This window comes from Osmerus eperlanus, chromosome 3, assembly GCF_963692335.1.
Source record: "Osmerus eperlanus chromosome 3, fOsmEpe2.1, whole genome shotgun sequence".
Lineage (NCBI taxonomy): Eukaryota > Metazoa > Chordata > Actinopteri > Osmeriformes > Osmeridae > Osmerus > Osmerus eperlanus.
In genome coordinates, this window is record NC_085020.1 from 11,130,200 (window position 1) to 11,155,121 (window position 24,922).

The 24,922-nt window shown below is 40.1% G+C and overlaps 1 protein-coding gene across 1 annotated transcript; it reads left to right on the top strand.

The window, feature by feature from the left end:
• Positions 1-1,620: 1,620 nt before the first annotated feature.
• Positions 1,621-23,683, top strand: LOC134016991 (putative olfactory receptor 13C6). Its single transcript, XM_062456238.1, has 2 exons — positions 1,621-2,184; positions 23,612-23,683. Exons 1-2 carry the CDS (start codon positions 1,621-1,623, stop codon positions 23,681-23,683), a joined length of 636 nt encoding a protein of 211 aa, XP_062312222.1.
• Positions 23,684-24,922: the final 1,239 nt, after the last annotated feature.

Genomic DNA, 24,922 nt, shown 5'->3' on the forward strand with positions numbered 1-24,922 from the left:
AATCACTTTTAGACATAACGCATGTACATTACATTAAAAAGCAAAGCAACTGTGACATGAAACAATTATAGTAAATGAGGCACAAAAGTCTGCATGAACTGTCCCCTGTCCTCTACTAACTTTACTTAACCCTTGTGTTATCTTCGGGTCATTCTGACCCATCAGTCATTGTGACCCACCGTCGTATTGCGACAACTTTACCGCATACAAAAACAAAGTGAAGCATTTTCTTTTAACCGTTGGGCTGTCTCAGACCCCCCACATTGCGAAGGTTAAAAGAAAATTATTTTTATTTGTTTTTGTATTGGGTAAAATTGGGTAAACACAACGATGGTTCGTTATGAACCTTTGGGTCATGTGACCCGAAGGCAGCACGAGGGTTAACATGGGGCCCACCTGAGCCTGGCCTGGGGATATCTGTACCCTTTGACCCCCCCTGACGACGGGCATGCAGAGAGCTGCGCTGTCCATCCCCCCCTGTAGATAGCAAAACAGAACCAAGGGTTGAGGCTGGGGTAGTGGAGGCAACAAGAAAGAAGCATCCATGCATCCTGTGTCATACTTAGAGCAATATCAGAGTGTGAGGGAGCTCCTGGTCTTTAAATAGACTGCCCTGTCTGTAAGAGTGGTCATAAATAAACTTCCCTGTCTGTATGATTGGTCCTAAATAGTATGTCCTGTCTGTAAGAGTGGTCATTTATAGACTATCCTGTCTGTAAGAGGGGTCATAAATAAACTTCCCTGTCTGTAAGAGTGGTCATAAATAGACTGCCCTGTTTGTAAGAGTGGTCATAAATAGACTGCCCTGTCTGTAATAGTGGTCATAAATAGTTTGTCCTGTCTGTAAGAGTGGTCATATATAGACTGCCCTGTCTGTAAGAGTGGTCATAAATGTGCGAGACATGACGGTGGTGCTGACTGACAGCGACAGACTGAAAGCGTATCTTGGAGTCTCTGGATGATCCAGCTCTGCCTGTTTTTAAAGTTGTCATCTCAGAAAATGGTCTCTTCATATTTTATTATAAATTTGAGCAGTTCTATGGGCGTATGTGAAGCCATACAAATAAATGTTGATTTGATTGTACTTTTTAACAACATTTACATAATTTTCAATTACTTAGTTATCTTACAAAGTTAAAGAATGTTTGGGGGAACATTTATTTTAAAACACCAGCACATGCATCTACAGTCTGTTAAGAAACAGACAAAGCAAAGCAGTCAGTAAAATAGTATTGTGTTGTGATATGTGATACATCACATATTCTCAACAATGACATCATAGTGTGTTGACTAGATCCACAATCTCAATCCACAACACTGTTCCCACTTCCTGATTGGACAAATCACATTTTCAGATTTGAATATGCATCTGAGGAGAGAATAAATGAAGAAAATGGTGAAAAGAACCACAGATGTAATTTCATAGCACAGGCTTAACATGGTACAACATGTCGTTGCTTATCTTGTGTATAATGTAAGGTTAGGTTTCATATTAACTGGGTATCATACTTTATTAAGATCAAACTTTCAATAAGGATAGTGATTGAAAGGGACCTTTTCCATTTCGTTTTAGATAGCTTGGTCTTAATTTAGTCTTATTATTTTTGCACAATGGGAAATATGTTAGTAGTAACAGTGTTCACTCTGTCTGGGTTCGGAGACATAACAGACTACAGGGTCCCTCTCTTCTCTGTCACTTTATTGTGTTACTGTGTCATTGTGTTTGTTAATGTTACGGTCATCATGACTATCGTCTTTAACAGAATCTTCCATGTGCCAATGTATATCTTTCTTTGTAATTTGTGCGTTAATGGACTTTTTGGTACTGCAGGATTCTACCCCAAATTTCTGATGGATCTGCTGTCTCGTTTGCAGGTCATCTCCTATGCAGCATGTCTGTTTCAGGTTTTTGTCATATATTCTTCATTGTGCACTGATAGTTGTCTGCTAGCTGTGATGGCCTATGACAGGTTTGTAGCAATATGTAGACCACTGCAATATCACTCTGTCATGACTAAGCAGCGAGTGGCACAGTTAGTCTCTTTCTCCTGGATTGCTCCTTTTGGCCTTATAGCTGGTTCTATTATATTTACTTCCCAACTGAGGTTGTGTGGCTCACACATACAGAAACTCTACTGTGCTAACTGGTTGGTTGCTAAATTGTCGTGTGATGCGACCAGTTGGGTAACTTCATCCACACCAACCAATGTAGTTGCATATGTAACAATATTTGGGTGTGCTCAAGCCTTCGGCGAGAGCACAACCTTTGTTCTCTCACATATATATTATTGGGTGTGCTCAAGCCTTCGGCGAGAGCACAACCTTTGTTCTCTCACATATATATTATTGGGTGTGCTCAAGCCTTCGGCGAGAGCACAACCTTTGTTCTCTCACATATATATTATTATTATTATTCTTTTTGCCCCCCTAAAACTCAGTCAATATTTGGCCTACATAGACAACGTAGGTGTCAAAAGTTTCGTCTTGGTAGCGATTGAGTTGCTTCTATTGGAATTTACGTTCCGTTGCATGGTTTAGGCTGAAGTTAAGTTTTTGTGGCGAAAAGTGAAGCTAACGGTGGCTAATTTGCTAGCCACAGTCGCTGACGTTACTAACGTCACTACGTCACTAACGTCACGAAAACACGCGTGACTACCTTTGGCAGAACATTCGTTTAGCATCTGTTAACTTGGGGGATAGCTAGGCTAACTATAGCTTTACTGCAAGGCAGCTGCAGAAACGCCACAAGCAAAGAGGCCAGGGTGATAACTATTGACTCATTTTACTTTGTGATATGACACACAATTGTGATGTGTAATGTACAATATAAGCTGATATTATTAAGGAAGTACATCTACTTTCGGAAACAGTAGTCTACTATTTCACTGAAGTATTAGCATCATGACATTAGCCCGTGTTGCCCGGGCAACACATACTACAGTGGTCTATGATGTATCTGTTTTCAATCGTTAAAATAAACATTCCTCACATATACATTTTCGTTGTAGGATTTATTCTGACATTAGTAAATGATTTGTTGGTGAAATTACCATTAACTGTGGTTTCAAACCAGTGTAGCTCACTGCAACGCTGTAGCTTACGCGAGACACACTACAAAAACATCTACAGTACACAGCTGTTTGGGAAGTCAAACGGCGACAGAACATGTTCGGCACTCCCCTTACTTAAATCAAAAGTCTATCTAACTACTAATCTGAACTTCATTGCCACAGCCTAAACGTTGTCAATCTGTTCATGAAAATAATTAATTTCAGCCTAAACCGTACAACGGAACGTTATATCCAATTCAACCAACGCAATCGCTACCAAGACGAACACAGCAGTAGTCTAGTACTGTACCGTAGTAGTACAATTTACCGGAGCAGCTTCCAATAATAAATTGCAAAAATTCCAATACAAGCAACTCAATCGCTACCAAGACGAAACTTTTGACACCTACGTTGTCTATGTAGGCCAAATATTGACTGAGTTTTAGGGGGGCAAAAAAAAAAAAATAATAATAATAATAATATATATGTGAGAGAACAAAGGTTGTGCTCTCGCTGAAGGCTTGAGCACACCCAACTAGAGAGGGTACAATTTCTGGGGAAATTGTAGGGTGTGCTTGCTTGCGTCGGTTGGACAGGGGTCCGTTTTTTAATTACATTTTTACAACTGATATTTCTGTATTTTATATAAAAATGCATACTTATTATTTATAAAGATTACATAGATTTAAAAGCATTTTTTTTGCTGCTCATTTACAACTGAAAATACGAGTGAAGTGTAGAATGAAATGGATGTCTTCTCATTTCCCCTGCAAGAGGCAGCCTCATCGTTGAATCAACGAATAAATTTGGCAGACCGGTGTACAAATTGACCTAATCTCTATGACTTAAACGTCCTTTTAAGTTTTTCCCTTCTCGTGATATTTTCATGCATTTAGCCTACTCATTGCATTCATTCATTAATAAAGAACCCCCTTTGAAGATTATTCTACGACGTTACCCGGCAGTAGAAGATGGAATCGCGATTCAAACAGTACCATCTGCTAACTGAAAATATGCCCCCCAAAACGTAAATAAGCTTGACATTTATTTAGTGGAAAATCGCTCATTCATAAAAAGCTCACTGGTAGCGATCATTGTAAGGTAACAACGCAAAATGCGATATAGCCCTGTGTGGAGAAGCTGTCCCGGTAAATTCTACTACTACGGTACAGTACTAGACTACTGCTGTGTTCCTCTCGGTAGCGATTGCGTTGGTTGAATTCGATTAAACGTTCAGTTGTACGGTTTAGGCTGAAATTAATTATTTTCATGAACAGATTGACAAAGTTTAGGCTGTAGCAATGAAGTTCAGGTTAGTAGTTAGATAGACTTTTGATTTAAGTAAGGGGAGTGCCGAACATGTTGTGTCGCCGTTTGACTTCCTAAACAGCTGTGTACTGTAGATGTTTTTGTCGTGTGTCTCGCGTAGGCTACAGCGTTGCAGTGATACACTGGATTGAAACCACAGGTAATGATAATTTCACCCACAAATCGTTTACTTGTAATCTAATGTCATAATAAATCCTACAACGAAAATGTATATGTGAGGAATGTTTATTTTAACGATTGAAAACAGATACATCATAGACCACTGTAGTATGTGTTGCCCGGGCAACAGAGGCTAATGTCATGATGCTAATATTTCAGTGAAATAGTAGACTACCGTTTCCGAAAGTAGATGTGGGCTTACTTCCTTAATAATATCAGCTAATATTGTACATTACACATCACAATTGTGTGTCATATCACAAAGTAAAATGAGTAAATAGTTATCACCCTGGCCTCTTTGCTTGTGGCGTTCCTGCAGCTGCCTTGCAGTAAAGCTATAGTTAGCCTAGCTATCCCCCAAGTTAACAGATGCTAAACGAATGTTCTGCTACAGGTAGTCACGCGTGTTTTCATGACGTTAGTGACGTAGTGACGTTAGTGACGTCAGTGACTGTGGCTAGCAAATTAGCCACCGTTAGCTTCACTTTTCGCCACAAAAACTTAACTCAAGCCCAAACCATGCAACGGAACGTAAATTCCAATAGAAGCAACGCAATCGCTACCAAGACGAACCTTTTGACACCGCCGTTGTGTATGTAGGCCAAATATTGACTGAGTTTTAGGGGGGCGAAAATAAACAATAAATAAATAATAATATATATGTGAGAGAACAAAGGTTGTGCTCTCGCCGAAGGCTTGAGCACACCCAACTAGAGAGGGTACAATTTCTGGGGAAATTGTAGGGTGTGCTTGCTTGCGTCGGTTGCACAGGGGTCCGTTTTTGAATGACATTTTTACAACTGATTTCTGTATATTTTATATGAAAATGCATAGTTATTATTTATAAAAATTAAATAGATTTAAAAAAAACAGACAAAAATGCTGCTCATTTACAACTGAAAATATGAGTGAAGTGTAGAATGAAATAGATGTCTTCTCATTTCCCCTGCAAGAGGCAGCCTCATTGTTGAATCAAAACGAATACATTTGGCAGACCGGTGTAAAAATGTACCTAATCTCTATGACTTAAACGTCATTTTAAGTTTTTCCCTTCTCATGATATTTTCAGGCATTTAGCCTACTCGTTGCATTCATTCATTAATAAAGAACCCCCTTTGAAGATTATTCTACGACGTTACCCGGCAGTAGAAGATGGAATCGCGATTCAAACAGTACCATCTGCTAACTGAAAATATGCCCCCCAAAACGTAAATAAGCTTGACATTTATTTAGTGGAAAATCGCTCATTCATAAAAAGCTCACTGGTAGCGATCATTCATTGTCAGTAACGCAAAATGCGATATAGCCCTGTGTGGAGAAGCTGCCCCGGTAAATTCTACTACGGTACAGTACTAGACTACTGCTGTGTTCGTCTTGGTAGCGATTGCGTTGGTTGAATTCGATTAAACGTTCAGTTGTACGGTTTAGGCTGAAATTAATTATTTTCATGAACAGATTGACAACGTTTAGGCTGTGGCAATGAAGTTCAGGTTAGTAGTTAGATAGACTTTTGATTTAAGTAAGGGGAGTGCCGAACATTTTCTGTCGCCGTTTGACTTCCTAAACAGCTGTGTACTGTAGATGTTTTTGTCGTGTGTCTCGCGTAGGCTACAGCGTTGCAGTGATACACTGGATTGAAACCACAGGTAATGATAATTTCACCCACAAATCGTTTACTTGTAATCTAATGTCATAATAAATCCTACAACGAAAATGTATATGTGAGGAATGTTTATTTTAACGATTGAAAACAGATACATCATAGACCACTGTAGTATGTGTTGCCCGGGCAACAGAGGCTAATGTCATGATGCTAATATTTCAGTGAAATAGTAGACTACCGTTTCCGAAAGTAGATGTGGGCTTACTTCCTTAATAATATCAGCTAATATTGTACATTACACATCACAATTGTGTGTCATATCACAAAGTAAAATGAGTAAATAGTTATCACCCTGGCCTCTTTGCTTGTGGCGTTCCTGCAGCTGCCTTGCAGTAAAGCTATAGTTAGCCTAGCTATCCCCCAAGTTAACAGATGCTAAACGAATGTTCTGCTACAGGTAGTCACGCGTGTTTTCATGACGTTAGTGACGTTAGTGACGTCAGTGACTGTGGCTAGCAAATTAGCCACCGTTAGCTTCACTTTTCGCCACAAAAACTTAACTCAAGCCCAAACCATGCAACGGAACGTAAATTCCAATAGAAGCAACGCAATCGCTACCAAGACGAACCTTTTGACACCGCCGTTGTGTATGTAGGCCAAATATTGACTGAGTTTTAGGGGGGCGAAAATAAACAATAAATAAATAATAATATATATGTGAGAGAACAAAGGTTGTGCTCTCGCCGAAGGCTTGAGCACACCCAACTAGAGAGGGTACAATTTCTGGGGAAATTGTAGGGTGTGCTTGCTTGCGTCGGTTGCACAGGGGTCCGTTTTTGAATGACATTTTTACAACTGATTTCTGTATATTTTATATGAAAATGCATAGTTATTATTTATAAAAATTAAATAGATTTAAAAAAAACAGACAAAAATGCTGCTCATTTACAACTGAAAATATGAGTGAAGTGTAGAATGAAATAGATGTCTTCTCATTTCCCTGCAAGAGGCAGCCTCATTGTTGAATCAAAACGAATACATTTGGCAGACCGGTGTAAAAATGTACCTAATCTCTATGACTTAAACGTCATTTTAAGTTTTTCCCTTCTCATGATATTTTCAGGCATTTAGCCTACTCATTGCATTCATTCATTAATAAAGAACCCCCTTTGAAGATTATTCTACGACGTTACCCGGCAGTAGAAGATGGAATCGCGATTCAAACAGTACCATCTGCTAACTGAAAATATGCCCCCCAAAACGTAAATAAGCTTGACATTTATTTAGTGGAAAATCGCTCATTCATAAAAAGCTCACTGGTAGCGATCATTGTAAGGTAACAACGCAAAATGCGATATAGCCCTGTGTGGAGAAGCTGTCCCGGTAAATTCTACTACTACGGTACAGTACTAGACTACTGCTGTGTTCCTCTCGGTAGCGATTGCGTTGGTTGAATTCGATTAAACGTTCAGTTGTACGGTTTAGGCTGAAATTAATTATTTTCATGAACAGATTGACAACGTTTAGGCTGTGGCAATGAAGTTCAGGTTAGTAGTTAGATAGACTTTTGATTTAAGTAAGGGGAGTGCCGAACATTTTCTGTCGCCGTTTGACTTCCTAAACAGCTGTGTACTGTAGATGTTTTTGTCGTGTGTCTCGCGTAGGCTACAGCGTTGCAGTGATACACTGGATTGAAACCACAGGTAATGATAATTTCACCCACAAATCGTTTACTTGTAATCTAATGTCATAATAAATCCTACAACGAAAATGTATATGTGAGGAATGTTTATTTTAACGATTGAAAACAGATACATCATAGACCACTGTAGTATGTGTTGCCCGGGCAACAGAGGCTAATGTCATGATGCTAATATTTCAGTGAAATAGTAGACTACCGTTTCCGAAAGTAGATGTGGGCTTACTTCCTTAATAATATCAGCTAATATTGTACATTACACATCACAATTGTGTGTCATATCACAAAGTAAAATGAGTAAATAGTTATCACCCTGGCCTCTTTGCTTGTGGCGTTCCTGCAGCTGCCTTGCAGTAAAGCTATAGTTAGCCTAGCTATCCCCCAAGTTAACAGATGCTAAACGAATGTTCTGCTACAGGTAGTCACGCGTGTTTTCATGACGTTAGTGACGTTAGTGACGTCAGTGACTGTGGCTAGCAAATTAGCCACCGTTAGCTTCACTTTTCGCCACAAAAACTTAACTCAAGCCCAAACCATGCAACGGAACGTAAATTCCAATAGAAGCAACGCAATCGCTACCAAGACGAACCTTTTGACACCGCCGTTGTGTATGTAGGCCAAATATTGACTGAGTTTTAGGGGGGCGAAAATAAACAATAAATAAATAATAATATATATGTGAGAGAACAAAGGTTGTGCTCTCGCCGAAGGCTTGAGCACACCCAACTAGAGAGGGTACAATTTCTGGGGAAATTGTAGGGTGTGCTTGCTTGCGTCGGTTGCACAGGGGTCCGTTTTTGAATGACATTTTTACAACTGATTTCTGTATATTTTATATGAAAATGCATAGTTATTATTTATAAAAATTAAATAGATTTAAAAAAAACAGACAAAAATGCTGCTCATTTACAACTGAAAATATGAGTGAAGTGTAGAATGAAATAGATGTCTTCTCATTTCCCCTGCAAGAGGCAGCCTCATTGTTGAATCAAAACGAATACATTTGGCAGACCGGTGTAAAAATGTACCTAATCTCTATGACTTAAACGTCATTTTAAGTTTTTCCCTTCTCATGATATTTTCAGGCATTTAGCCTACTCATTGCATTCATTCATTAATAAAGAACCCCCTTTGAAGATTATTCTACGACGTTACCCGGCAGTAGAAGATGGAATCGCGATTCAAACAGTACCATCTGCTAACTGAAAATATGCCCCCCAAAACGTAAATAAGCTTGACATTTATTTAGTGGAAAATCGCTCATTCATAAAAAGCTCACTGGTAGCGATCATTCATTGTCAGTAACGCAAAATGCGATATAGCCCTGTGTGGAGAAGCTGCCCCGGTAAATTCTACTACGGTACAGTACTAGACTACTGCTGTGTTCGTCTTGGTAGCGATTGCGTTGGTTGAATTCGATTTAACGTTCCGTTGTACGGTTTAGGCTGAAATTAATTATTTTCATGAACAGATTGACAACGTTTAGGCTGTGGCAATGAAGTTCAGGTTAGTAGTTAGATAGACTTTTGATTTAAGTAAGGGGAGTGCCGAACATTTTCTGTCGCCGTTTGACTTCCTAAACAGCTGTGTACTGTAGATGTTTTTGTTGTGTGTCTCGCGTAGGCTACAGCGTTGCAGTGATACACTGGATTGAAACCACAGGTAATGATAATTTCACCCACAAATCGTTTACTTGTAATCTAATGTCATAATAAATCCTACAACGAAAATGTATATGTGAGGAATGTTTATTTTAACGATTGAAAACAGATACATCATAGACCACTGTAGTATGTGTTGCCCGGGCAACAGAGGCTAATGTCATGATGCTAATATTTCAGTGAAATAGTAGACTACCGTTTCCGAAAGTAGATGTGGGCTTACTTCCTTAATAATATCAGCTAATATTGTACATTACACATCACAATTGTGTGTCATATCACAAAGTAAAATGAGTAAATAGTTATCACCCTGGCCTCTTTGCTTGTGGCGTTCCTGCAGCTGCCTTGCAGTAAAGCTATAGTTAGCCTAGCTATCCCCCAAGTTAACAGATGCTAAACGAATGTTCTGCTACAGGTAGTCACGCGTGTTTTCATGACGTTAGTGACGTAGTGACGTTAGTAACGTCAGTGACTGTGGCTAGCAAATTAGCCACCGTTAGCTTCACTTTTCGCCACAAAAACTTAACTCAAGCCCAAACCATGCAACGGAACGTAAATTCCAATAGAAGCAACGCAATCGTTACCAAGACGAACCTTTTGACACCGCCGTTGTGTATGTAGGCCAAATATTGACTGAGTTTTAGGGGGGCGAAAATAAACAATAAATAAATAATAATATATATGTGAGAGAACAAAGGTTGTGCTCTCGCCGAAGGCTTGAGCACACCCAACTAGAGAGGGTACAATTTCTGGGGAAATTGTAGGGTGTGCTTGCTTGCGTCGGTTGCACAGGGGTCCGTTTTTGAATGACATTTTTACAACTGATTTCTGTATATTTTATATGAAAATGCATAGTTATTATTTATAAAAATTAAATAGATTTAAAAAAAAACAGACAAAAATGCTGCTCATTTACAACTGAAAATATGAGTGAAGTGTAGAATGAAATAGATGTCTTCTCATTTCCCCTGCAAGAGGCAGCCTCATCGTTGAATCAAAACGAATACATTTGGCAGACCGGTGTAAAAATGTACCTAATCTCTATGACTTAAACGTCATTTTAAGTTTTTCCCTTCTCATGATATTTTCAGGCATTTAGCCTACTCATTGCATTCATTCATTAATAAAGAACCCCCTTTGAAGATTATTCTACGACGTTACCCGGCAGTAGAAGATGGAATCGCGATTCAAACAGTACCATCTGCTAACTGAAAATATGCCCCCCAAAACGTAAATAAGCTTGACATTTATTTAGTGGAAAATCGCTCATTCATAAAAAGCTCACTGGTAGCGATCATTCATTGTCAGTAACGCAAAATGCGATATAGCCCTGTGTGGAGAAGCTGCCCCGGTAAATTCTACTACGGTACAGTACTAGACTACTGCTGTGTTCGTCTTGGTAGCGATTGCGTTGGTTGAATTCGATGTAACGTTCCGTTGTACGGTTTAGGCTGAAATTAATTATTTTCATGAACAGATTGACAACGTTTAGGCTGTGGCAATGAAGTTCAGGTTAGTAGTTAGATAGACTTTTGATTTAAGTAAGGGGAGTGCCGAACATTTTCTGTCGCCGTTTGACTTCCTAAACAGCTGTGTACTGTAGATGTTTTTGTAGTGTGTCTCGCGTAAGCTACAGCGTTGCAGTGAGCTACACTGGTTTGAAACCACAGGTAATGGTAATTTCACCAACAAATCGTTTACTAATGTCAGAATAAATCCTACAACGAAAATGTATATGTGAGGAATGTTTATTTTAACGATTGAAAACAGATACATCATAGACCACTGTAGTATGTGTTGCCCGGGCAACACAGGCTAATGTCATGATGCTAATACTTCAGTGAAATAGTAGACTACTGTTTCCGAAAGTAGATGTACTTCCTTAATAATATCAGCTTATATTGTACATTACACATCACAATTGTGTGTCATATCACAAAGTAAAATGAGTAAATAGTTATCACCCTGGCCTCTTTGCTTGTGGCGTTTCTGCAGCTGCCTTGCAGTAAAGCTATAGTTAGCCTAGCTATCCCCCAAGTTAACAGATGCAAAATGAATGTTCTGCCAAAGGTAGTCACGCGTGTTTTCGTGACGTTAGTGACGTAGTGACGTTAGTAACGTCAGTGACTGTGGCTAGCAAATTAGCCACCGTTAGCTTCACTTTTCGCCACAAAAACTTAACTTGAGCCTAAACCATGCAACGGAACGTAAATTCCAATAGAAGCAACTCAATCGCTACCAAGACGAAACTTTTGACACCTATGTTGTCTATGTAGGCCAAATATTGACTGAGTTTTAGGGGGGAAAAAATAAATAATAATAATAATATATATGTGAGAGAACAAAGGTTGTGCCCTTGCCGAAGGCAGAGCACACCCAATAAATGTGGCATAAAAGTCTGCATGAACTGTCCCCTGTCCTCTACAGACCTCAAACAAGATCTGAACAGATACACATAGGTACACACTATGATCACAGCAGGGACAAAATAAATCACTGTTATTAGAAGAGCAGTTGACATACTTGGGGTGGTTGATGTAAGCCAACTAGTAGCAGAGCATGACAGTTGAGCACTCAAGAAGTTAGCACAGTATTATTTTGGTAAGCTCACATAACCTTAATCTGTAAGTACATTTAAAACAGATAAACAAAAGAAACAAAGGAACAAACCAGGAGAAATCAGTCATGACAGAGTGAATCTGCAGTGGTCTACATATTGCTCTGTCAAATGCCAGGTACATTTACATTTAGTCATTTAGCAGACGCTCTTATCCAGAGCGACTTACAGTAAGTACAGGGACATTCCCCCGAGGCAAGTAGGGTGAAGTGCCTTGCCCGAGGACACAACGTCATTTTGCACGGCCGGGAATCTAACTGGCAACCTTCAGATTACTAGCCCGACTCCCTCACCGCTCAGCCACCTGACTCCCTGGTACCAGGTACAGGAAGATGTACATAGGTTTTCATCCAGGATTATGGTCAAAAGTGGAGCCCCATTCATCAAAAATAATCTCACGGAAACACTTTAGAGTGAGAGAGGAGTGTTACTCTGGAGTCTTTTGTCATGTCCAACAACACATGCTCAATTCAGTAGACAGATTATCCATGAGGACTTGTCCACCTTACCAAAGAAGGGTTATTGAGGCAATTCAAACAATGTGGATGATACTCAAATGACACTATTGTCAACCTTAGATAAGGCTATTTGTCCATAAAATGTTACTATGGGGTGGCATTTTCCTGTTGTCAAATTCATATAAGTTTTCTCTATGGCTGTCTGTAGACATAAAAGCCTGTTACATTGTGCAACTGGTTGATCTATTATTATTAAATTATTGCAATGCATATAACGGTTTGGACATGGCTGAGAAGTATGATATTATAAGTTGATTTGTTACAGGATAAGTCTACAATAAGATACAGCATATTATCCAATTGTATGTGGCTTAATCATTTATGTAATTGAAGAAGTTTGTAGAGGTGGGTTTAAATGTAATACATATTTAGTGTACAAGCTTAGGCTTTAGTTGCTAGTTTATTTACCTGTTTAGCTACATGATACAACTGACATTTAATGTAGTTGTCCTTGAACTAATATCTCTGACTGTTGTGGAAAAAACATCACACTGTTGAAATTATGAACATGGGTAATGATTATGGATTTAAAGATCCTGTAAAGTGGACCTGGAAACGAGTTTTAAGATCGCCACATCACAGAATAATGTGTTATTAACTACCCATCCAAATTCGAATGAAAAAATAACACTGACAAGTATGTTAAATTAGGCTTTGATATCGTGAAAAAATCAGCAGTCTTCTCACCTTGAGACTGGGGGGGCGTGTCGCCTGAAGGAGCTGAAGCTACGCCCCTCGCTGCCTAGTGCCTACCTCCGACCCAGATAATGGACGCTATGTCAAGCCGAACAAAACCGTATAGAATTAGTATTTATTTGTTCAATGAGTGAAACATACAGATGCATATAAATGAAATGTTCCCCTGAGCTGTAACAGTAAAAATGGACACCAGAGACAGCAGACAGTGAGCTCTCCAACTAGGCTACTTCTAACACATTAGCTACCATTTCACCAAAATACCATCATTCTACACCGAGTAGCCTAATATCAATTTAGCGGTTTGCACTAACTCATAGCAGAGATACCTCTGGAAAAGTTATCTAGTATAATTACAACAAGCACACAGAACTGAGTGATGAACTGCTGCCGGCGGTGGATGGTCCAGGTGCGACCGGAGGATGAATGGCCGGAGGGGCGATGCTCGGTACGGCTCCGTGCTGCAAGAGAAGCCGTGTGTTGGTGAACCCCGTCTGTCTCTGGTCCATGTTAAAACTGTCCGCTGTGAAATGGTCAGTGCAGAGGCGGCTGTTGGAGTTTATCTGAAGCTTTCCATGAGCGTGTCTCTTCACAAAATCTATCCACCTATTTTTCCTTTCATTAGCAATAGTGAACTTAAATGGCGTTGCAGCGCAGCTGTAGTTCTTGCATCCAGGGAAGATGCAGTTGCGGGTGGTGGGAGACATCTTGAAGCTAGCTAGCTAGCTGATGTAGGCTACAATAACAGTACAGCAGGAGGAGCCATTCAGTGATCTGACGTAGATAGGGCGAAATGACGTAGATAGGGCATTTTTTGGCTCCGCCCATTAAAACCTGATCTGAAAACGGAAGAGAAACTGTTCTTCGGTTTAACTCCACATTTCAGTGTGACAAAGTTTTAGCGCTTTGCACATGCTTTCAGGAACTCATTTCACACGTATATAATGTACTTAGAAGCAAATCATGGAATTTACTTTACAGGATCTTTAATGCTTGAAAATGACACTCTTAATCACCTTGTTTAGCATATGCTATATTACTGAAAACCAGATGCATAGCTGTTGACTGATTATTATTGCCACTAAAACATTAATAGATATTAAGCCCCAAAATGTGAAGATCTGGATAATTAGGGGCTGAGTGCGAGAGAAGACTATGTGTATATGCTTCTTCCATAGAAAACAAGAAGGCCCAGCTATCTCATGAGGCATATTTATGGCCCTATGCCCAGAAACCTAGTGCAGCTGGCTGTTCATGGTCAGAGCAGGCCTAAAAATGGGAGAATTGTCTATGCATAAAAGCACCTGCAATCTGAAAGCCCAGGACAAGGGACCAATTGTGTAAGAATGCATAATGCATCTCTGACCAACAAGTATGGTACCAACGGCAGAATATCACAAAATAATAGGGAGAAAATATATAAGATAAATGTCCGGAGAAGAATTTTAGTCTGATCCCGGCATCTTGCTCACGTTCTATTGGGAATGTTTGTCACTCTCAATTCCAATAAAAAACTTTGCATCAAATTTTGCTGAGTTCCAGTGCTGTTCTTAACTTGTAAAATTGGTTGAATACTACAACTCCCATACTGTTACAAAAGCTTAGAACCAGCTCTAAATATTACAATCATAAACAAGCAAGCCCAGATATGCCATTAGAACCCATGTGGTTGAAATTGCGCTGAACACAGAACCATGCTACAGGACTGTTCAAAATATTTTGTATTGGTATGACTGCAGATGAAGAGGTTGTAGGTTCAAATATTCCCCTGTATGTCACTTTGTATAAAGGCATCTGCTAAATGAATATGTTTTTACGTTATTATCGGTATGTAATAACATCTTGGAGTATATGGACTTGTCCTGCTAGATTGAACATTACTTAATGCTGTTGTTAACTTTGTAGGTTTGAAAATGCATTTTACACACAGACATGAGCTATAGAACAAGAAAGGCAACAAGGCAAATAATACAGATCCTGTAAAAGAGATACAAGGTTGAAAATACTTTGGGTCACTAAACTGTTTTGAAAAAAATAACATTTTTTATTATACACCAAAATGAACAGATACAATAAAAAAATACACAAAGATTTAAGTTCATGGGTCAACAAGCTAATGAATACAGGACATGACAGACATTATCCCTGAAGTGATGTAACTTTACAGTAATGAGTGTCATTAAGTTCCCTCATCCTTAATGACCACTTCTGCTGTGGCTCTAAGTCCCTGCTGGACCAACCTCAAGCCTGAAAGCACAGTCCTCCGGGAGCTGGCCTGGCTGGAGCTTCCTGATAATGGTGGCCCTTGGAAAGTCATTAGCTAATAAGGATTTCCTTCAAAACATATAATCTTTGTTCCAGGGAAAACAACTCTTCACATATAATGGCAGTATTCCCTGGTGCTAATGGGAATTTAAGAAAAGAAATAACAAATTATTTCCGTAATGATTATAAAGGTTTGATTGAAAATGCATTGCATCCTGCTCAGACTTTCTCTCGTAACACAAATAAAAAAAGGAATATACCCAGCTATAAAATAAGTATATGAGTGTCCATGAAAGGGAATGTCATGGTTGCAAATTAGTTGAATAACTGTAGAATGTGTGAACTTATTTTTGTTGTAAACAACAAAGAATAATTGTTCAAATAACTGCCATCTTATGCAATACCCCCAGTGTGTGAACTATGAAAGCGTAAACATGCTTATGTAGTGAGGTCCACAAGACCACACGGAGCCAACATCTTGCCACACCTGAAGAGTGATTCAATCACATCAGAATCAGCCCTTGTGACACCCTCAGTATGCTGATTACCCACCAAACGCCGATGCAAAGGAACCATAGAATGGGGGGGGGGGCCTCCCCAATCTACCTAATCAGCCCTCCTGCTAGCTTGCAAGCTTCAAAGGGCCTGATTTAGACAACACGTCTCCAGCGACCATTTGCTATCCGTTTCGGCGGCGATTTGAACAAAGAACATACCTTGATCAGAACTTTTGAGGAAAGTCTTGAGACTTCACCTTTACCACAAGAGTACAAGGTGGAGAATTATGAGAGGGATATTTGTGTTATGTTTGTTACTTTGTTTTAATGTTGTGTTCACTGAAATCTTGATTCTAGTAACAACTCCTTCTTCCTGAAAGATAACCACGTCATTCTTGGTATCTACACGAAGCTATCATAATAAAACAATCATTCAACTATATTTTGTAACTGTACCAAGATGTCCAGAACAATATTTGAACCATCGAATGAACCAGCCAAAGATCAGATCACACCTTTGGTAGGTGTGAAGGAAGGAGGGGGGAGTTGAGAACCCAACTTCCCCCAATCCACATCTGACCCCAGACGGGTCCTCCCTCGAACTGTATAAAGCCCTAAGATGACCATCAATCTCTGACTCCAGCGAAACCGACCATGGCATGAACGCCATCAGGATTGGCGTTCCAAAGGACGTCGCCAAGCTTCTCCTGAGATTCAACTTCATAGTGAACGCGTCACTATCGGGACGTTTCAACAGAAGGACCAAAAACGCAATTCCAAATGCGACTTCACTGAGATCCCGCAGACTCAGTCACATGACCCAGCGCAGCCGCGCTGTGACTTCAGATTCTTCAAATGGACCTTTGGCGCAAACCGCCCTCAACATCATTGATCAACCCCTGATCAAACGTAACTATGGCTAACGCTCTTTCCTCCTCGACATGGCATTGGCGTGAGCTCTGTTTATGATTTGTAAGGATGTAATCACTGACTGTACAATTTCTGCCTTTCTTTAAGTTAGACCATTTCATTCTGTTCATTGAAACCAATCTCTCATATCAAACCCATAATCCAACTTTTCATAAGATCTGTTTACCTTACTTGAATAAATTCATTGTAAAGATATTTTGACGTGCGTGTTCACTGATGTTACGATTGGCTCTACTCTTAGAACGAATTCATTCCTTAAGATTAGACTGATTATTACGAAGGCTATTATTTAAATATTATTCAATAAGGTTTCCTCTATCCCTTTAACAATAAGAGTTGGTGCCCCCAAGAACTACATACTTTATTATAAATTAAGTATTGCTAATCTTAAACGAGCAAACCCCGCTACATAATGGCGCCCCGTGTGAGGCTAAGATAGATTGAAATGAGCAATCGTAACTTTTGTGAAACGAACTGTTAAAATAGAGCGAGCTCTAACTGTATGTAGCACCATGTATTTAATACTACTGTGCCTGGGCTACAGTGGCTGTGTGCGTATTCAATTGTTTTTCGTGAAATAGCTGCTAGTGTGTGTGTGGGACCAGCTAGCTCAAAGGAAGCGGCTAGGTTTGACCGGAGGTACGCGCGTGCTCAGAAACACCGCTGCCCCGACATTTACGTTGTAATCTGCCTCGGCCAGCTCTTCACGGAAAGTAGCATAAGAGCCTTTATTATAGCCTCTATTTTAATAGTGTAGCTATTTGGTTAAGTGAATTAACCAACCAACTAATACGTTGGTGCACATGTCTAGTTCAGGGAAACAGACAGTAGTGCTTAGTCCTGAAGGACTTTTGTTTAGAAGCAACTAAACAATGCAGTTTCTACACGTAACCTATTATGCCGCCACGATAGCTTGTCGAAAAAAGCATTGACTATTCCCACAGCTAACTGTGTTTTAAAATAACAGTGGTTGCCAAACTAAAGTTACATTATTAGATGCAGTTCATCAATGTGGTTTAGTTACGTTGACTTCAAGAAGCTACTTAGTAACTATAATTGTGTAAAGTATGTACTATAATTACCTTGTACCTTTATTTGTTATTTGTATACGTCTTTGGCAGTCAATTGTAACCATAACCTAAATGAGTTTATTGAAACTAGTTTGATTTAAAAAGATTGGAAAGCCGACAACTTTTCCCTCATCTAGACCCCTAGTCACAAAGCTTCAATTGCTACGGCCATTGTAAGCCACTTCAAGTGCCTCTTTTTGTTTCAATAATTTCCTCTCAACCTTTTTCCTATGTCATGTCATAGCTTAATCACTCATAGCCATGCCAATGTCTGGGGAGGGGGGGTGACATGCTGTTACGCTGCTGTGGTCTTTCTTCTCTTGTCTTCATGTCAACAGTTTCATCGACGACGGTCTATGAAAGTTGACATCCGGGGGGATGTAGTGAGGTCCACAAGACCACACGGAGCCAACATCTTGCCACACCTGAAGAGTGATTCAATCACATCAGAATCAGCCCTTGTGACACCCTCAGTATGCTGATTACCCACCAAACGCCGATGCAAAGGAACCATAGAATGGGGGGGGGGGCCTCCCCAATCTACCTAATCAGCCCTCCTGCTAGCTTGCAAGCTTCAAAGGGCCTGATTTAGACAACACGTCTCCAGCGACCATTTGCTATCCGTTTCGGCGGCGATTTGAACAAAGAACATACCTTGATCAGAACTTTTGAGGAAAGTCTTGAGACTTCACCTTTACCACAAGAGTACAAGGTGGAGAATTATGAGAGGGATATTTGTGTTATGTTTGTTACTTTGTTTTAATGTTGTGTTCACTGAAATCTTGATTCTAGTAACAACTCCTTCTTCCTGAAAGATAACCACGTCATTCTTGGTATCTACACGAAGCTATCATAATAAAACAATCATTCAACTATATTTTGTAACTGTACCAAGATGTCCAGAACAATATTTGAACCATCGAATGAACCAGCCAAAGATCAGATCACACCTTTGGTAGGTGTGAAGGAAGGAGGGGGGAGTTGAGAACCCAACTTCCCCCAATCCACATCTGACCCCAGACGGGTCCTCCCTCGAACTGTATAAAGCCCTAAGATGACCATCAATCTCTGACTCCAGCGAAACCGACCCTGGCATGAACGCCATCAGGATTGGCGTTCCAAAGGACGTCGCCAAGCTTCTCCTGAGATTCAACTTCATAGTGAACGCGTCACTATCGGGACGTTTCAACAGAAGGACCAAAAACGCAATTCCAAATGCGACTTCACTGAGATCCCGCAGACTCAGTCACATGACCCAGCGCAGCCGCGCTGTGACTTCAGATTCTTCAAATGGACCTTTGGCGCAAACCGCCCTCAACATCATTGATCAACCCCTGATCAAACGTAACTATGGCTAACGCTCTTTCCTCCTCGACATGGCATTGGCGTGAGCTCTGTTTATGATTTGTAAGGATGTAATCACTGACTGTACAATTTCTGCCTTTCTTTAAGTTAGACCATTTCATTCTGTTCATTGAAACCAATCTCTCATATCAAACCCATAATCCAACTTTTCATAAGATCTGTTTACCTTACTTGAATAAATTCATTGTAAAGATATTTTGACGTGCGTGTTCACTGATGTTACGATTGGCTCTACTCTTAGAACGAATTCATTCCTTAAGATTAGACTGATTATTACGAAGGCTATTATTTAAATATTATTCAATAAGGTTTCCTCTATCCCTTTAACAATAAGAGTTGGTGCCCCCAAGAACTACATACTTTATTATAAATTAAGTATTGCTAATCTTAAACGAGCAAACCCCGCTACATAATGGCGCCCCGTGTGAGGCTAAGATAGATTGAAATGAGCAATCGTAACTTTTGTGAAACGAACTGTTAAAATAGAGCGAGCTCTAACTGTATGTAGCACCATGTATTTAATACTACTGTGCCTGGGCTACAGTGGCTGTGTGCGTATTCAATTGTTTTTCGTGAAATAGCTGCTAGTGTGTGTGTGGGACCAGCTAGCTCAAAGGAAGCGGCTAGGTTTGACCGGAGGTACGCGCGTGCTCAGAAACACCGCTGCCCCGACATTTACGTTGTAATCTGCCTCGGCCAGCTCTTCACGGAAAGTAGCATAAGAGCCTTTATTATAGCCTCTATTTTAATAGTGTAGCTATTTGGTTAAGTGAATTAACCAACCAACTAATACGTTGGTGCACATGTCTAGTTCAGGGAAACAGACAGTAGTGCTTAGTCCTGAAGGACTTTTGTTTAGAAGCAACTAAACAATGCAGTTTCTACACGTAACCTATTATGCCGCCACGATAGCTTGTCGAAAAAAGCATTGACTATTCCCACAGCTAACTGTGTTTTAAAATAACAGTGGTTGCCAAACTAAAGTTACATTATTAGATGCAGTTCATCAATGTGGTTTAGTTACGTTGACTTCAAGAAGCTACTTAGTAACTATAATTGTGTAAAGTATGTACTATAATTACCTTGTACCTTTATTTGTTATTTGTATACGTCTTTGGCAGTCAATTGTAACCATAACCTAAATGAGTTTATTGAAACTAGTTTGATTTAAAAAGATTGGAAAGCCGACAACTTTTCCCTCATCTAGACCCCTAGTCACAAAGCTTCAATTGCTACGGCCATTGTAAGCCACTTCAAGTGCCTCTTTTTGTTTCAATAATTTCCTCTCAACCTTTTTCCTATGTCATGTCATAGCTTAATCACTCATAGCCATGCCAATGTCTGGGGAGGGGGGGTGACATGCTGTTACGCTGCTGTGGTCTTTCTTCTCTTGTCTTCATGTCAACAGTTTCATCGACGACGGTCTATGAAAGTTGACATCCGGGGGGATGTAGTGAGGTCCACAAGACCACACGGAGCCAACATCTTGCCACACCTGAAGAGTGATTCAATCACATCAGAATCAGCCCTTGTGACACCCTCAGTATGCTGATTACCCACCAAACGCCGATGCAAAGGAACCATAGAATGGGGGGGGGGCCTCCCCAATCTACCTAATCAGCCCTCCTGCTAGCTTGCAAGCTTCAAAGGGCCTGATTTAGACAACACGTCTCCAGCGACCATTTGCTATCCGTTTCGGCGGCGATTTGAACAAAGAACATACCTTGATCAGAACTTTTGAGGAAAGTCTTGAGACTTCACCTTTACCACAAGAGTACAAGGTGGAGAATTATGAGAGGGATATTTGTGTTATGTTTGTTACTTTGTTTTAATGTTGTGTTCACTGAAATCTTGATTCTAGTAACAACTCCTTCTTCCTGAAAGATAACCACGTCATTCTTGGTATCTACACGAAGCTATCATAATAAAACAATCATTCAACTATATTTTGTAACTGTACCAAGATGTCCAGAACAATATTTGAACCATCGAATGAACCAGCCAAAGATCAGATCACACCTTTGGTAGGTGTGAAGGAAGGAGGGGGGAGTTGAGAACCCAACTTCCCCCAATCCACATCTGACCCCAGACGGGTCCTCCCTCGAACTGTATAAAGCCCTAAGATGACCATCAATCTCTGACTCCAGCGAAACCGACCATGGCATGAACGCCATCAGGATTGGCGTTCCAAAGGACGTCGCCAAGCTTCTCCTGAGATTCAACTTCATAGTGAACGCGTCACTATCGGGACGTTTCAACAGAAGGACCAAAAACGCAATTCCAAATGCGACTTCACTGAGATCCCGCAGACTCAGTCACATGACCCAGCGCAGCCGCGCTGTGACTTCAGATTCTTCAAATGGACCTTTGGCGCAAACCGCCCTCAACATCATTGATCAACCCCTGATCAAACGTAACTATGGCTAACGCTCTTTCCTCCTCGACATGGCATTGGCGTGAGCTCTGTTTATGATTTGTAAGGATGTAATCACTGACTGTACAATTTCTGCCTTTCTTTAAGTTAGACCATTTCATTCTGTTCATTGAAACCAATCTCTCATATCAAACCCATAATCCAACTTTTCATAAGATCTGTTTACCTTACTTGAATAAATTCATTGTAAAGATATTTTGACGTGCGTGTTCACTGATGTTACGATTGGCTCTACTCTTAGAACGAATTCATTCCTTAAGATTAGACTGATTATTACGAAGGCTATTATTTAAATATTATTCAATAAGGTTTCCTCTATCCCTTTAACAATAAGAGGTGGTGCCCCAAGAACTACATACTTTATTATAAATTAAGTATTGCTAATCTTAAACGAGCACACCCCGCTACACTTATTTGTTCCTCAGATCATTAGTCCTCAATCCCTGGATGGCAATTTGAACCCTACAGACCTGTGAGACCAAATGGGCACAAGACAAAACAAAGTTGTCCCTTTGTTGCCAACTGCCACTAGACCCAAAGAGACCCACACTGGCCCTGGTGATTCTGACCTCCCCCAAGACCAGTAAGAAAGGTAATGTGCAGCATGGGCCTACAGGAGCACCACTACAGTGCAACTTTACAGGTCATCATTCTGAAAAGATGCATTGGAAAATAATATAGTGAGTGCCCATGAAATGACAGCTGGCAATTATTAAATAAAACTGTGCAATACTATATAAGTGTTGATAAACTTTGGGAAGACATGTCAATGCAACGTAATATAATTTGATATCCAGAACAAACCAATCTGCTTGTTATACCTTCTAATATCACTAACCCAGTAGAACCCTCAATTTACTCAATCACAAGAGTTTGCACAACTGCTTTTGGTCAACACCGAAACAATAGAAAGCTAAGAAGTTACAGCAGACACAGCTGCTTCCTTAAACAAACCAGTGTCACTGGTGAACACAATTGAAATAGTTGCTTCTCAGTGTTGAGGTAATGAGCAAAATGTAATATTTGATTGTTGAATATGTGGGTTGTGTGTGAGTGTGTTAGGTGGGGGACTGTCAGAAGCTCTTCATATTCATCCCTCCTTCACCTCTTACTTTTCACATAATACTGACAGTAGGGAGACTTGTCCTTATCAGGGCTGCGTTTCCCGATAACGATTGATCGTAGCTGTTACGAGGGTTCTCTACGATCAATTTAGGCTTACGATGCTTTCGGGAAACGCACCCCAGTCCGGTTAGTTACCTCAAAATCATCAACAAGAAGACAAAGGCCCAGCTCACCACAACCCCTCTCATGTTCACATAATATTTGTTATTTCCACTGTTTGTTCGGAGCCAGTACAATAGTTGAGTCAGTTGGCAATTTATTTCAATAACTCAGTCAATCAATCAATCAAGGTCTGTAGGGGATTTAATCTACATGCAGTATATGAGTTAACACGTTCTCCAAATATTGCCTAAGGTAACAGTTTGATGAAGGGTCTGTACATTATCTGTAAATTTGGGTGAAAGTAAACCTTCCGACCATTATATCACCTTTTTTGTTGCATGTAAATAGTAGGAACATGCATGTGTCTCTCAAAAACGATAAAAGACTTGGTTTTGGGGTTGGGGTAGGCAACTTTACTTAACATGGGCCCAACCTGAGCCTGGTCTAGGGATATCTGTAACCTTTGACCCCCCCTGACGATGGGCCTGCAGAGAGCTGCTCTGTACATCCCCCTGCAGATAGCAAAACAGAACCGAGGGTTGAGGCTGGATGTAATGGAATGAGAACCGTGAAACTCACTCCTCAGGTATGTAAGAGACCACCCGCGTCAAAGAAGAGCTAGCTTTTCTTTGGCGTAGTTGGTAGTGGTCGCGCTTGGCAAGTCGGAGGCCGAGCGTTCGAATCCCGTGAGTGGCGAACTACCTTGTCAGACGGAGCGTGGCTACGGCTCTTACAGACCGTCACATGGAGTAGTGGAGGCAACAAGAAAGAAGCATTCATGTGCATCTTGTGAGCAATATCAGAGTGTGAGTGAGTTCTTGGTCTTTAAATAGACTGCCCTGTCTTTAAGAGTGGTCATAAATGTGCAAGAGATGACGGTGGTGCTGACTGACAGCGACAGACTGACAGCGTATCTTGGAGTCTCTGGATGATCCAGCTCCGTCTGTTTTTAAAGTTGTCATCTTGTCTCTTCATATTTTATTATAAATACAGTAATTCATAGATGTCATACATATTTGATCGTATTTTTTAAACAACATTTCCATAATTTTCAATGACTTCGTAAATTCTACGAAGTTCAAGAATCTTTGGGGAAAAATGTCATTTAAAACACTTACACATGCATCTACAGTCTGTTAATAAACAGACGAAGCAAAGCAGAGAGTAAAATAGTATTGTGTTGTGATATGTTTTACATCACATACTCCCAACAATGACATCAAAGTGTGTTGACTAGATCGACAATCTCAATCCACAACACAGATGTGCAGATAGCTTGGTCTTAATTTAGTCTTATTCTTTTTGCAAAATGGGAAATATGTCAGTAGTAACAGTGTTCACTCTGTCTGGGTTCGGAGACATTACAGACTACAGGGTCCCTGTCTTCTCTGTCACTTTATTGTGTTACTGTGTCATTGAGCTAGTTAATGTTACGGTCATCATGACTATCGTCTTTAACAGAATGTTTCATGTGCCAATGTATATCTTTCTTTGTAATTTGTGCATTAATGGACTTTTTGGTACTGCAGGATTCTACCCCAAATTTCTGACGGAACTGCTGTCTCGTTTGCAGGTCATTTCCTATGCAGCATGTTTGTTTCACGCTTTTGTCATATATTCTTCTTTGTGCATTGATATTTGTCTGCTAGTTGTGATGGCTTCCTGAGACAAATCTGCCTGATCTCCTTTCATTGTTTATGTACAGTAAAGAAAAAAGACAGTCTTTAACTGTATTTTGTTATATATTATATATATTATATATTTTTTTCTTGTGTTACTTATTGTATTTTGAGCATGAAATT

What these genes read in the sequence shown, in the direction of transcription:
- LOC134016991 (XM_062456238.1), top strand. Translation starts at nt 1,621, where the DNA reads ATGTTAGTAGTAACAGTGTTCACTCTGTCTGGGTTCGGAGACATAACA. An exon ending in CGTGTGATGCGACCAGTTGG is followed by an intron (nt 2,185 to 23,611) that starts GTAACTTCATCC and finishes ATGGGCCTGCAG; the next exon opens with AGAGCTGCTCTGTACATCCC.